This window comes from Struthio camelus, chromosome 2, assembly GCF_040807025.1.
Source record: "Struthio camelus isolate bStrCam1 chromosome 2, bStrCam1.hap1, whole genome shotgun sequence".
Lineage (NCBI taxonomy): Eukaryota > Metazoa > Chordata > Aves > Struthioniformes > Struthionidae > Struthio > Struthio camelus.
This window is the reverse complement of record NC_090943.1, coordinates 22,879,538-22,895,686: the sequence shown is the minus strand read 5'-3', so window position 1 is coordinate 22,895,686 and position 16,149 is coordinate 22,879,538. Positions and strand designations below refer to the sequence as shown.

The 16,149-nt window shown below is 37.2% G+C and overlaps 1 protein-coding gene across 3 annotated transcripts in view; it reads left to right on the top strand.

Annotated features, from left to right (window-relative positions):
* MALRD1 (MAM and LDL receptor class A domain containing 1) overlaps positions 1-16,149 on the top strand; it is a 292,727-nt gene that overhangs the window by 135,409 nt on the left and 141,169 nt on the right. For all 3 annotated transcript variants that reach the window (XM_068934618.1, XM_009673718.2, XM_068934619.1), the window contains exon 26: positions 531-822. In XM_068934618.1, coding sequence (XP_068790719.1) covers positions 531-822 — 292 coding nt within the window. The remainder of the gene's footprint in view (positions 1-530; positions 823-16,149) is intronic.

The window sequence follows — 16,149 nt, the reverse complement described above, 5'->3', positions numbered from 1 at the left end:
AAAAATGATGATTTTCTGATCCAGGGACCTCACACTTTGTATTTGTCTTCTGTTTTGTATTCCCATGACCTGTTTAGAAGTTCTTATGGTAGATTAAAGATGATTATCTTGTAATTAGGCACTCCATAATGTGTTACAATCACTTTTATAGCCAGAAAAATGTAACAGTTGGTAAACTGAAGTTACTTCCCATATCATAAATGGCACTGCTCCCTTTCCCTGTTTTTCGTCAAGTATTTTCTTTCTTTCACGTTTATGTACAAGAGTTATTCAAAAGAGATGCAAAATCAACTGTCCCAGTATTGCAGTGTTGGCTTTCAAGTATCTTTTAGTTCATGGAGTAGTTCAAAAATTTGCAGTGGTAAGTCTTTTTTGTGTGTGTTTGAATTAAATTGTGTTTGAATCAGCAAAGTTAGAGCTCTTCCAAAAGCTAATAATGATGGTCCATTTAAAATTTAGGATGATAGAATGTGTTTGAAATCACCCATTGTATACTTGATGCTGTTGTTCTTGCTTACTCTTGCTTACAGATACTTTTCTATTACTATATGTATGGAGTTCATATTGGATCATTGATCGTCTACCAGAGGACTACAGCAGAAAAAGAAAAAATCCTCCTAAGTCTCACAGGAAACCAGGGAAATTTCTGGCAGGGCAAGGCATTGACCCTGGATGGAGATGAAGATTTCCAAGTTATCTTTGAAGGGACAGTTGGAAAAGGTCCCACAGGTAACATAGCACTTGATGACCTCACCTTATCCAGGGAGTGCTTACCATCCCAGGAGTTTTTACCAGCAGAGCCCACAGCATTGCCTACTGCAGGTACGTTCTTATCACAGGTGAACTGGAAAGAATAAACAGCAGCATTGCTTTATCTAATTTGTTTGATTTCTCTGTCCCTCCTTCAAAAAGGGAACATATCTCTTGCTAAAGAGACATTAAAACCTGCAGGCATGTTTAGTTAAATAGTATCCTGTTTAATTCAGTTAGATTTATATGTCAATAGTTATTTATAAAATATATTGCATTGTGTTTCTAAAGGCCAGGACTAAGAAGTAAGATAGAGCCCATGTGCACAGTCTGCTCTAATGGTTTTTAGTTAGTGGGAATGCCTACTGAGAGCCACTATTCAAGCAGCGTGTACATCCTCCCTGGTGATGAGGTGCTGGCTTTGGTGCTATTGTATGCACCATCCTCAGTTAGTGCACAAGAGAAATAAGACTCTGAAAGATTTTACCAAAGATTATAGTTCTGATGAGGATAGATTCCAATGGATCCAAGGCAAGAACTGCTCCTGAAGGCACAGGTACTTTTCCTTATTAATATTTGCTTGGACACAAATGGTGAAGGAGATGTTCTTCCTGATAGAGAGGACGAATCACTTCCCTCCTTCCACATTTACCAACAGAGCTATTGAAATTTAAGCCCCCAGAGCAGAAATTAGGATATGTATTTTATTTTTGGGCCTACTACAAATTTCCTCCGTGGCTGTGGCAAGTCATTTTATCTCACTTCTCCGTCTTTCTGATCGATAAAACACAGTTAATATTTCCCAATGTCAAGGAGTACAGGGAGAATGGATCATTAATTTATGTGAGCTGCTTCGCTTTGTTACTGCTGCTAATGAGTAGCTTTCTCCTTTAGGATATCATTAAGCACTGCTCAGACATTGGGAAATAACATTGATGAAACTACATCAAACCTAAGAAATTGCACTGTACTTTGCACATAAGACAGTCAGGAAAGATATAGGCAATGGCTTCCGGATATATCCCTGATAAGTCACCAAATTCTTGCAGTACGTACTATTGCCTTCCCACTTTTGTCAAAAAACAGTCACAGGAATTTATTAAAAATGAGACTGATATTTTAAACTTCAGCTTTATATGAATGTTACCCCAAGAAGTGCAGTTGCTGAGATTTCTGATTCCTTATTTTTTGCTGTTAAAAAAATCCAGTCCCTATCTAGTTATTGGTAGAGACAAGTCCCTGTGGCAACATTGAAAACTTTAAAAAGCTTTGGTTTGGATAGTAAAGAACATTCCAAAATGCTTTTATGATGTATATAATAAAAAAGCTACTAAAATCTCAGAAGAAGCCACCAGAGACTGATTTCTTGGTGTAGCTCATCTAAGACGTACTTTGTAAACTTTGTAGATTCACACCACTTTGAAATAATGGTCTGAATTCATTCTCATAGCATAAAATCTTTTCTGCATCAACAATTTCCACTCGTCCTGGACAAGAATTTGAATTAGCCGCTGAGGATTACAACATACAGCTGCTATTTAACAGCAGTATTTGTTTAGATCTAACAATCTTGAAGTGGAGACCTAGAAATCTAAGTATGAAATCTACTCCTGTCACTGGAAATGTTGTGAACAGTAGCAGAATGCATGCTCGAGGTTGTGAGAAGTGCTCTGGGGTATAACTTTATATACTAGAGACGATTAGAATGACTGTGAAGATTGGCCGCAAAAATTTTGACTCCTAGACCTCTCTGTTTATATGCAAAGTCACAATGACAGTTTAATCAAGAATGAAACACTTCTATCCATTGTTCAAATTTGCTAAAAGTCTTTGAGGATGCAGAGCATCAGTCAGCTTAGATATGCTACTTACTTATATCCATTTGGGGAGAATATTCGTTGGGAAAGTTAACATGATCTGTTATCTCTCTAAGAATGCAATTCTTCGCTTTTAAGGTCTGTCCGTATAATGTGATAATGCAGAATTGATGTTGATGCATATTTTTCTATCTATCTGGTTAATATGCACTCTGTGTTGCACTTAGCATGTGTTTCCTTTTCTCAGGACTTGCAAAGAGTGTTTGTTTGGTGCTAGCTACTCAAAATAGCATGGTGAATAGTAACTGTCATAATGTTCTCCTCCCCTTCTCCTCATCCAAACAAAGTTTGATTATTCAACTTTCTTTCTCACAGTTTTAAGAGCTTCCTTTGTAATTTCTATGGCATAGCAATCTGTAATGGATTTTTTGCGAACTCAACAAACCACATTTTAAAAAAATGCAATTCCCTTTTAAGATTTTTTTTTTAAACCAGAGCTCTTTGTATTCCATGAACTGAAGGACCTGCTTCTTTTGTTATGAACAATAACATTGACTGTGTAACTCACAAGTATCCTGAGTTAGTGTGTGCTTGTTATTCCTGCAGATACATCCGTGACAATGCGTGTTATATAAGGACTAAATAGAATAGAATTATTAGCGGTTCACATCTGTGCACCTACAGCAGAGATTCTGACTTTAGAAAAGAACAGTTCCATGATTCTGCATTCATGCTTCGAAGTTCTAAATATTTAAAAATAAACATTTCTGTTTTCTTTCTTTTTCCTCTGGACAAATATGAGGTAGTATTTAAAGGCTGAGAGAGAGTCGTTGACAACTAAAAAAAATCATTTTGAAAGTTAGCTTTGTCATTTTCTGCTGACTGACCGTCCACATGTTGCTACTTAGCGACAATGCTGGAGTGGCGATCCACTGAGAGCCTCTTAAAATGCTGAGCCTGAGAAACAATAAACATTTTAGGCTGGTGCTTACCAACTCTTCACTGAATGGATAGTGATGTACAGAAGAATTTAGAGTTTTTTCTCATGTCCTGCAGTGATACTATGTGTAGGAAAATACAAAAGATTTTGTTCTAACACTATTTATGCCTCTTCTGTTGCTCTCTGCAATGTGTCTAGATTCTCAGGTTAGACTCTGCTCCACAAAAGGGGCAGTTTATATCTGCAGGAGCCCAGGAATAGCCCTGAACCTGGAAGAGCTGCAATTCCAACCTTATTTCTTCTGGAATACCTTAGACCTTCCTTTGGGCCTAACAAGCTAGCAGGTTTAGGTAGGTCAAGAATTGTTTATCCTCTGCTTCCCTCCATTTCATTTAAACAGGAACACCTACTTTCCAGATGCCTTTTTCAATATGAGGAAATTGTTAATAGTTTAAAAGTCATAGACTTTCCAGTAGGCATTCACACCTCCTTCTCCTTCACACCGGAGCCTTCAGTGCAAAGGGAGTTGTACGTTTTTCCCATACATGTTCACAGATTAAGATACTGTCTCAGTATACCCACAAAATGTGAGGAAGTTGGCTTGAATCATATTTTATACTTAAATTTGTTTTACAAAAGAAACATTATCATGGATTTGGCAACAACTTCCACCCTTTCCAAATTTTCTCTCCCTCCTTTCTCTCCCTCCCTTCCTAAAGTGTTGTTACTGGCTATGAAAAAGGCAGTTCCCTGCATCAGAATTTCCGCTTATGCCTCCCTACCACTTATCTGGGAGTACCACAGCCATCAAGGCTTGCCTAGTCAGACTAGCAGATTACAAAAGAGAAATGTTATCAAGAGGACTGGTAGCTGTTGATTTCAGTTTAATAGAGAAGACATTTCTACTACAATAAATCAAAAGAGATTGACTAAATGAGATACTGAGGAAGAACAAGAAAAGGAGAGGCATATATAATGCTTGCTCCTAATATTTGCTCTTAGAAGACCTCATGAACCGGACGTAGTTTTAGGCACGTAGTACCCTTAAACAGATTTCCCTTCAATATGTTGTCCACTTTCCCTGGATACATGTACAAGTTTAGCCTCTTCCTCATTTGTGTTGGCAAGTTTTCCAGGTCTACCACTTGCTGAGGAACCACTCGGTTTTTTCCTTACCTCCTGTTTGATATTCCCTACATCTTTTACTGAAAACTGTGGTGAACAATAGACCAATCCACCTGCTCCATTCCACTCAAGATTTTCTTGACCTCTATTAAATTAAGCAACTTATTTTATACACTGCAGAGTCCTACCTCATTTCTTACATGGAAACTATTCCATATATCTTACTTCTCTGAGTCTTTTCAAAGTCTGCTACAATCTTTTGAGATGGTGAGATCAGAACAGCATAGAGTATTCAAGGTATGAATGGACAATGAATTTAAAGGGTGGCAAACTGATTTTTTCTCTTTGCCCTCTTTTCTGATAATTCTTAACATTTGGTTTGCTTTGCCTTTTTTGAGCACTGGGTTGATGTGTTCTCAAAGCTATCTGCAGTACCCTGTGGTATCACTCCTGAGTAACGGTAGTGAACTTGGAGCTCATCATTTATATGTGAAATTGTATTGTGTTGTTCCATGTAACTCGCTTAACATTATATTCCATTGTCAGTCACTCACAATGTGATTTATTTGCTTAATCATGGATGTTTAGTTCCATTTTAGTCACATAAGGTTCCTGAAGCATCTGCTTGGAGCTGGCAGAGACATAACAGTACTTATGGGAAAGTTCACCCCTCTGGACTGATGACTGGGAATCAGGAAATGTATCCTACAGTGCATAAAAAGCACTAGGCATTTCCTTTTCAAGAAACTTCAATCTCAGAACAGACTTCTGCTATTCTTCATAGTTGTTCCTCGTCCTTAGCACCCTGAATAACTTCCTATCACTATCAAAGTGTCTCATCCCATTGCTTACACACATTCCTGGCCATTTATGAGTAAACAGTAAAAGACACAACCTAGATAAGAGGGTTTTTTTTCGTGTTCTATTGTGAGAGAGCTCATGTCCCACTACCTGCTTATTCTAAAAGGTGTAAGATTCTTCTGCAATCCTGAATGGCACTCAGGGGATGAAAAATACTGCTCTAAATTCAATCTATCCCAGCTGCCCTGAAGTGGAGCTTCAAGTATAAGTGGTAGCTACAGACTTCTGTGAATTCTTTTCTGAATGCCTTTTCACTTTGGCTGAAATTTAAAGCGTTTTTGCAAAATATAGCGTCCAGGTAAAAAATTGGTGTCAAGTAATTTGTATTTTTATGTTGCGTGGGAAAAGTTAAGATCATAATGCATTCATACAGTCTGCCTGAGAAGTGCTACTTTCTTTTTGTTCTCATCTGGTTTATATTCATAAGTTTTTTTTGCATATACCAGGTTGTGAATCTTTTTTAATTAGCACCTGAGCAGGAACAGACTCTCAGATGTATCTAGAATAAAATTTCATTTGAGCAGTAATTTTCAATTTCACCTATGAAATAGTATGAAATCAAAAGTTCATGGGTCTAGGCTTTTTAGTCTAGATTTTTTTGTAAATAATATAGTGACATGTTGAAGCTTTTCTCTTACCTTTCTGGAACAAGATACAACTGTTCTATACTTTGGAGAAAAATAGTGGAAATATAGTAGAATAAGTAAATTGGCTTAGTAGCTGCATACAAAGTGAATAGTAGTCATTTACAGAGTCAGTCTAAGTTCAGCTTGTACATATATTCAGCTATTGTAAAAGCAATTATCTTTTTATTGATAGTGATGAAATTAAAATATATTGGCTGACTTTTTCTATTGTGCTTTCTAATCCTGTTATGCTTTCTCCAGCTAAACTCCAAGTTAGTGTAATTACAGTCAGTGTACTTTCTCTATCAATTTACTTGAAAATATCTGCCCCTGAAAATATCTTTGGCGTAGTTGCTTTTTGTTTGTTGGTTTGTTATTAACAAATTCAAAGACAGGTTAGATCCCACATCTAGGACACTTAACTTACCTCCTTCACTTCTGAGCTCTTACCTTACCGGATTTTATGATATTTCTAAAAGATGAAAGCAATGTGCCCATTTGCTAAACTAAAGAAGTTTCCCATTTAATTATATTTGTCTAATTTGCAGATAATTGGAACAATTTAGAAGCAGTTGTAATTTTAAGGGTTTGTTTGTAAAATTACAAATCAGTTTGTAATTTTAAGATGGTAATTTTTCTAACTCAGTCTGGGTGAGAAATAAACATTTTTAAGCATTCTGTGGGGATTTAGGATGTATGTCTGGCTCTAACTGGTTGCAATGTTTGTACATACAATAAAGGGTAGTTATTTTGCACAGGGTTATAATTCTTTATTACAATTTTATCTCAAAGAAAGAAACTGCTTCCTCTAGGCATTCCCAGACCTGATATCTTCAATGTCATAATGCAAAGTAAAGCTCAAAGACGATTTGGATCAGCAGTCAGAACCAAGCATGGTTTTGACCCGTAACTAATTATGACTTTGAATGCTGGAGAACAGAACATGATTAATGTTGTTTAGGGTCCTTTGCAATAGGTTACTGTCAGTACTTGTTTTTCTTTCTCTCAAAACACTTTAACACCTCCAGAACTTTCCTTAGCTCTTGGGCCTCCACAGATACGTTTCTGAGAAATATGTCACAGAACTGACATCCAAATAAGTATCAGGTCAGGACAAATGACTTTTCTAGGCTGCAAATTTGAAATGCATCTCTGAGTAGCAAATGAGAAAGCATATTGAAGGGGCAGGTCTTATTCTCTACATTCATGGCACAAACTGCTGGTTCCTTTGGGGCAATGGATAGCTGAAGTATAGGAATAGCTTTTATGACCGAAACCATACTGTTCCCAATAGTGCAAGAGAAATACTTGACAATGTGCTTATAAAGGATGACTCAGTTTAAGAGCCCTGCTAATACTGAAAGGAATAAGTAAAAAAGTTGTTTCCAGAATCTAAGCTTTTCCAGACTATCAGTAATATTGGTGTTCTTAGCTCAGGCCTTTCCCTATGTATTACATATTCTATATGCAAGCCTGCCCTGCCTCTGCATGGATGAACTGAGACATAAAAGCTCTAACCCTATTTTGCATCCCAAGGACTAGCTAATAAAGTACCCTTATTACAGTGGAAATATCATTTTTCTCTTACACACATGCAAGCAGACAAATAATGACGCAATATAGGGCATACTTTACCTGCTTTTCTTAGAAATGTCTAGAACAAATGCTTTTACTTAACTGTTAGCATCAGCAAAGTGAATATGAAACCAAGTTTTATTTCACAGGATCTAATCCTCTTTTAAATTTAGTGCAGTATATCTTTGCTGGACATTTGAATCTAGATGTGCTAGAACAAGATTCCCAAATATCGATAAACTCACAGGAACATGTGTGTTCTCTCTCCCTCCCTCTCCAACTATAGCAAACAAGCTGGATTTGAAAAGGCTATTCAGCATATACTTATCAAAGTTGCTTTTGACTATGTTTTGTTTTTCTAGTTACAGGGTTTACATTTTCAATAGGATATACATTGGAGAAAAAAATACTTTGCACAAGATATCTATTTGAAAGTTTCTTTATTTGAAAGTATCTTTATTTGAAAGTTCAGTTTATGTTTTGTGCTTTGTACCAAGTAGGATTTGAGGCATTTCACTGCACAGCTTCATTTTCATTGTATGATTTATTTTTTTCTCAAACTTTTCAATGGAATATGCCTCCCAAGTAGAATGATACTTCATTTCTCTCAGAAGATCTCTAACCTAACTAAATATCACGAGATGTGGCCAGATTGCTGTTTAGAGATAGGATAAACATAGCGATAAACAAAGTTAATGTATAAGTAAGGGGTAAAGGGGCTTTTAAATGTCAAAATGCACAATGTATTCTCTAGTATGGAAGAAACACACTGGGTTTATGATCAAAAGTCTGATCATCTAACATGCTTCGCACAGGGTGAAGAGACTGAGGAAGTAGAAATTTAAAAAGTATTTTTTTAATCTGTGGAAAGTCCTAACTGCCCAGAACATAGGCAAAGGGTATATGCCACGATGTCACTGATAATCAGAAATTGTCCTCTGGAAGTAATGATGGGAGATTATTGAATGAAGCCACATGGTTTCCACGAAGCATAGTAAAAAGCAAACTTTTCTCTTTTACTTGACCAGGGAGGAAATAAATCAGTGAACTGGATAAGGCAAAGGTTCTTTTCTCCACCTTTCTATTTTAGTAAACACTTATTTGTTTGAAGAAAGCCTTTATATTTGTGTGTTGCATTTTTAGGTGTATAAGTGAAAAACAAAGATGGGGATGGGGAGAGAGAACTAAAAAAAAGCATACTGTGCGTAGTGAATCTTTAAGTAAAGTTAATGCGAATTTTATTAAGAGACTTGAAATATTTGGGGGGGGAGGGTTCAACTGCAAATTAAGACTCAAATCAGATGTCTACATTTAAGTGTATTAAAGGTGCTAGGCTTCTAAATTCCCATTATAGCCAAGGTACCCTGCTGCTCTTTTGCTGACCAGCCACTTGGGACATGAATTGCACACATAAAAGCATCTGTTGTCACCTGTGACACAGTAGGATGTCTTGAGACATCCCCATAGTGCTGACAGTTGCAAGACACAGGATGCATGGAAACTGTAGGCCCTTCAGGAACAGCAGCTGGTGACAAGGAAGGATGTCTTGCACATTTTTAGATGCTCTGCATGTGGGCAACCAAATCAAGCTCTAGGTTCCTATTTTAGCATGACATGATCACTCTTTGGGTTCCACTGATTGTGCTGAGTAGATGTCCATCAGTTTTACTGGAAACTTAGACAGCTAGCTAGCCAGACACCCACATGTAAACATAAATGTCTTAGTCTGTGAGCTGAATGTCATTTATGTTTTTATATTAGAACTGTTTCCTGACATGTTTTATTTTATTTTCATCACCTCTTATCAATCTCTTTCTTATCCTAGACTGGTTTGGACTACCGCATTCTCAAACATTTTTTTGAGTTGTCTTGCTGCTAGCTTAAGCAGAAAGGCTGCCAAGTTACGCAACCATAAGCAGTTAGTTGACAGTCAGCCTTGAGGTGCTGAAAGATGTAGAGTGTTTCTCTTGATACTGATTCAGTATCTCATCCACAGGATGTGACACACACTTCTTTAGCTGTAGACTAACCAGTTGTTGTGAGGTGGCTGTGCATGATGTACTCTCCCTGTGATGTCTGTGCTTCTGGTCTTGTTCAGTGACTGCAACCCGCTGCTCTGAGTGGCCGTATTACCACATCCCTTTTGCATACCCATTACAGAGAGACAAGATTTTGCTCTGAGGTTCTGCCTTCATAATATCCCTCTGCTTTACTCTAAACCTCCTCCCTGTGAAACCCTCTTGCGCCTACCATCATAAGCTGTGACATCAGGCCCTTGGTCTCCTCCTTTGCTGTCTGCGCTTAGGCCAGGCTAGTGCACATGGTACTTCAGTAAAACTGCAGCACGCCTGGCTACTGCAGGCACTCAAGGCTCGGATATTAAGGAGATATTGATTTAGATTCAAGGCATTAGACTCAGACTGAATGGTCTCCAGCAGGTAATACTGTGGAAACTTAACACCTCCAGGATAACTGTGCGTATTTCCAGTGGACTTCTAAGGCAAATTCAGGAAAAGAAAGCTCTTGGAAAATTTTCTGCAGTAATATCAACACAGTATTATTCAGATAATAGCTGTCAAAGTATAGTGTCACCATCAGCAGCATAACAGCAGAGACTAAAGATGCTGGCTGATGTCAGGTTAACTTTGGAGCAAAATTTAAAAGCTCACAATACTGATTTCAAAATACTCGAAACTAAGAGATTAAATATAATCCATAGCTGGTAAGGGAGGATTTCTTTCAAGTTTACTTTCTTGTTTAATCTGTGTTTGCTTTGAAGATATTTTTAATTTCTTAATAAGATCTTTAGTGTAACTGAAGATTTAGTATTCTATGTGATTTATCCAGCACTACCATTTTTTACACAGATATGTTGTGCAGTAGTACTTTTTTATCTTGATAAAGTGTTTAGGAACTGGCTATAGGCATTATATACACCCTTACCTTGATATTTAAATATCCTTGAGGATATTTAAAAGATAATTTGCCTGTTTTGTCAAAGAATAGAAAGTGCCTTGTTTGATAGAAAGGTTTTTGTGCAAATATTTGTGGCAAATGTCATTCCACAAGGCTGAATTAAGTTGCAAGGGCTGCTGCTAGCATACTAGCCAAATGTACGTCTTCTAATAGCTGTCTTTAGAGTTGCATATTTTCTATTTATCATCTAGTTTCTAAGGAGCTATTTGCAATTATTTGGGATATAAGGAAAAGATGAGTTATTTTCCAGTTGGATGAAGGAGTTTCCACAGTTCTACTGCTCCAGTTCTACTGTTTTTCATTCCAGATCTTTCCACCAGTAGAACGTGTGCTTACACTTGTAGAACAACAGTATCGTTAATGAGCACATATTTTGCTGAGAGTCGTTTGGAGAGCTTTGTTTAACTAGATAAAGAGCACAAAAGCATTAAAAGATGTGACATCACAAGCCCTATTGTTAGCATGGTGAAAACTAACCTGAGAAATTATTTTCTACAAAAAATAAAGCAACCTATTGTATGTGATGAATTTGGGGATGATATCATAAGATAGGATGTTACCTCAGAAAAAGTTGATGCAGGTTTCAGGGAATAAGACCTAGCATGTCTACGTAATGTTGTTGTTGTTGTTGTTGTTGTTGTTTTCGTAAGAGTAATCCTAGTTTTCTGGAGAGTTCTAATAACAGTCTTCCGTGACAACTATGTAATACCTAACTAGACAGTGCAACCGAATGACACTGGAAGCTTAAACGCTACACTTTCTGTAGTGTGATAAACAATCATAGAATAAGGAGCAAAAAATAAAATAAAATAAAATAAAATAAAATAAAATAAAATTATACTGGTTTCTGAATCCCAGGATTAGTTAATCAAGATTGCTTAGCTAAAACATTTTGAGACTCGCAATTGGTATTATTATACATATTTCATATAATGAACTACTTAGATTAATAGCAGTTTAACTGTAAGCATTGGTTATTTTTTCTTTTCATGTGTAGTGAAAATCATAATGGAAACAACAAGATATTTTACCCTACAGGAAGGGCAACAGAGAGCCAAGATAAAAAAAGATCTTTAAAACATTATGTTCTTGAGCTTTAGATGAAAGGTCGTGAGAAATGAATGCTTAACTAGTAAAATGCATTTTGTCTAATGAATTGCTTTTCATTTAATATTTGTATTTTAATTTTTTAATAACAGATATGTTGCATTCATGAACAGAAACAAACCAATTATCAAGTAAAAATCAGCTATCCATTACCTACAAGTGAAAGGAGCATAGCTTGTCCTGCAGGCCAGGAGTTATGTCTTCCCTGTCCCTCCCAACACACACATTTTCTTCTCCCCTGCATGTCTTTGTATACAATCAGTTGCACAGTCCCTGAACAGATACTGTACTTTTAACTCTCAAACCATCTGAGACTGTAAACTTGTGAAACATGGATAAAATATCTCTTCTTGTGATATTCTGACATTTTCGTGCCTTTACAAAAAGGCAGTACACATCCAAAGGCTCTGTGCCAGCAGAACATCTTTTCTAAAGAAAGTATTTCCCAGCTGACAAAACAAAAAAACAGTTACACTGGGTCCCTTTCAAGTGACTATATCAATAGTAAGTTATAATTATTCCATGGTGTATGTTTGCTTTGTAGCCGGAATGATCAGGATAATGATAAGCTTAGACGTGATTTTGTTCATAAGCTTCTAAGAGTACATAAGTCTTATCAATAACGCTTAACGCAAATGCTTTGGTGAGATATATAAAACTTAATTAGCATGATAGATCAGAAGTCACCTTGTCTAGCAATGAATAAGCAGTGCTTGACACAGCAAATAAAGATTCACTATTCAAGAGATATTGTTATCCTTACCTCTTTTGCAGCAATATAATGAATCCTCAAACAAATGCTATCTTAACTGAAAATCTTGTCTCTCTCCTCATACAATGTGCGAAAAATTCTTCCTATAGCAGAGATATTGCAGTTCTGTTTTGCCAGGCAGGGACAGAGATGGATTAGTACACATCCTACAACTTACTCCCTTCTGTGAAGGATTCTTTCGTGAGTCTGTGTAGTGACTTTTAGGAGATGTACAGGTGCATGCAGATGCAAATTCCCAAGAGACTGACTTCTGGTAGATGTTGTACAGTGATCAAAAAACTGTGAAGCTGGAGCTGAAGCTTTACTCCAGCTGTGCAGCAAAAGTAATAAGGTTGCTATAAGCTATTTCCTGAAGGAAATTTCTGAGGTTTGTGAGAAGATTTGCCTTTCAGTGGAAAAAAAAAGAGTTCTAAGAGTTGAAACTGCTAATTTGAGAGATTGGTTAGCCAGGTCAGTATTCGGTGCTCTAGTTCCATCTCGTGCATACAAAACACCATCTACCAGCTTATGAACTTGGAAAGATTGAGAGATGTATTTTGGATTTGGAAAAGCCTAGAATTTGGATGCCTGACTTTAAACTAATGAGAACTATTTTGTCATGAAAGCAGAAGTACCAGTCTTTTTCATGGTTTTGTCACAGACGTGGCTATAAAGAGAAATATAAATCTCTATATTTTAAAGTTGGCTAGTGTTGTATGGTTAGGCTTCAAAAGAAGAATGGTATAAGACAGTCTTCAGCTTCTATGTTGGACTTTCAGATGAAGGTTTGGGCCTTTTGCACTTTCTTCTGCATTTCCTTTTCCTTCCATTCCCAGGGAAGGAGAGCAAAAGTGCAGAGCTGGCATAGGAATCAGTGTATCTGAACTGGTCAGGAATACGCTAGACACTAGGTGCTGATCAGAAGACTGAAAAATAGCCTTCCAGTGGCAGCAATGAAGATTATTTTAGGGAATTATTTTAGGGAATAAATAATTGCACTGCACTGGACAGATATTAAATGAAGATAATCAATACAAAATTATTCTTGTCTTAAGAGTTTTAATTGTTGATAAAACATATTACTTCTGTTTGGAAAAATATAACGAAAAGAATGACTTAATCATTTAGGAGATACTGACAGTATCAGGGACATTTGGAGCATATAGGGTCCAAGGTCCAAATGCAATCTTTGTTAATTGCAGTGTCTCACCTAACACACATATACTGACTTTATAGGTGTATTTTTCATCCTCTTCTCTTTCATTGTCTAATAATAACCATGCTTGTAATAAAGAGTGAAGGGAAAAGGTTAATATTAAATGCTGTGTTTCTTTGAGATGCTGAGTGATTAAGAGTTTGTTAATATCTTTCTCTTCCACCAAGAGTAATATATTTTTCATTTTCCTATTGACCTTTCCACTGGAGGCACAAAGGTGCGTGGAAGGCTGGTCAAGACCATGAAATCTTTTAATCATCATGTTCTCTTCAACTTACTATAGCATTCTATCTAAGATAGATAGAAAGTTGTGTAATATTATATGGTGAATGCAGTAATCCTGAAACTTATTCCTCTTGAGCAATGAGAGATGAAAGGTTCATAGAGGTCAAAAGATCTACTTTGATCAGTTTTGAACATTAGTTTCTCCTACACCTTACTCTGAGTCAAGTGTTGCTGAAGAATTTAAATACAGCTGTGTTTAAATAATGATATTTGTAATAAAAATTCTCACAGAATGATATTTTTAGCAGTTCTTTCATACTTGCATCCTATCTTAGCATAACAGGATATTCCAGAGCAGTTTTCTTTCTGATCTACATATTTGTATAATAGAACATTGCATGCTGATTTAAAGTGAATAGATCGACATTCAGAATTAGTAGTTATCCCCAACACATAACACATATACATCATTTTTTATTTTCCCCTTTGAACAGTGGGCAATCTTATGTTAATTTAAATCACCTTACAGTGTCTATCTTGTCAAAGAAAATGGCAGTTCCTGGGAGAGACTGCTGAGGTCTTGTCTGCATTTAATACAGTTAGTAGCCATTTTGTACTTTTACTACTTAAGCTATGTCTTTTTTCATGCCACCTTCAGGTAGTGCTGACATCAGCTATGCATCAGTCCCCGGCTTTGAGACGAGCACTAACATTTAGCTGATCAAGCAAGGCTTTTCATCCAATGTACAGCAATACAATGTAGTTTAGGTGAGCTGTTGAGTTGTGCTTCATAGTGGCCCACTACAGCTTGGAGTTAAGCTTGGATATGATCAGAAAACAGCTTCACTAGCTTCCTTCCAGAGCTCCTATATCAAGATATCCTCATGTGCCTTGGCACAGGGTTTGTAGGGCTGCCTTCTGTAGTGGAGACAGCTGGTCTTGTGGGAGTGAGGTTAAACCTTTTGACCTAGAAATGCAAAAAAATTACCAAAATGTTTACAGAGTGTAAGCATATGTCTTAAAAGTCACAAAGGAAAAAAGATTTTTCAAGCATTTGAAACCTTTTTAAGATTTTATTTACTAAGAGTAAATTCAGGTGAATGAGTTAAGCTTTTCAGGTTAGTCAGTACCTATCTATCGCAATAAAGTTAAGATACACAGGGTAAGTACTGCTATTTCTAGAAAACCTTTGTTTAAAAACTAGGGTAGCCTCCTCTTTTTCTTGGTGCTTCTTTATCTGCCCTCAAGAAGGCAGGTTCTAAATCACAACATGGCTTTGGAAAAGGAAGATTGTTTACAAGAATTGCTATAGCCCTTTTTCCGCTACCCACGTGTCCAGTTAGAGCAGACTTCCCAGTCTGTCCACGTCTTTAGGCTGGAGAACTGAACCATCCGGTTAATGCAGGAATTACCTTTGTTCCATGTCCTATATCTTGTTTTGATTTTATGAGAGCCTTGAACACTTCATGATTTCTGGACACATCATGAATTTCTGGCAAGGAACAGAAGAGTCTTAACATTATTGCAATAGAAATAGTATCTGTCAGTGTATCCTGGCCTGTGTCTCTTCTGAAGAAAAATGTCTGATATTTTTGTTTAGTGCTTTAGTAATATACTCATCTTAAGGACCCATCTGAAGAGATTCACTGAAAACTTCCTTTTAAGCTGACTGCTTAATGTTTTATAAATGAAATAGGTGTAGAATACTCAAGCAATGTGATAAAGTATGTGCTATTTATACCACCTACTGAGTCCAGGTTTAGTTAACATCAATGACCTCAATGAAGGGACAGAGTGCCCTCTCAGCAAGTTTGCTGATGATACTAAACTGGGGGGAGGGGCTGACACACCAGAAGGCTGTGCTGCCCTTCAGAGGGACCTGGACAGGCTGGAGAGATGGGCAGAGACGAACCTCCTGAAGTTCAACAAAGGCAAGTGCAGGGTCCTGCACCTAGGGAGGAATAACCCCATGCACCAGTACAGGCTGGGGGTTGACCTGCTGGAGAGCAGCTCTGCAGAGAAGGACCTGGGAGTGTTGGTGGACAACAAGTTGATCATGAGGCAGCAATGTGCCCTTGTGGCCAAGAAGGCCAAGGGTATCCTGGGCTGTATTAGGAAGGGCATTGCCAGCAGGTGGAGGGAGGTGATCCTGCCCCTGTACTCTGCCCTGGGGAGGCCTC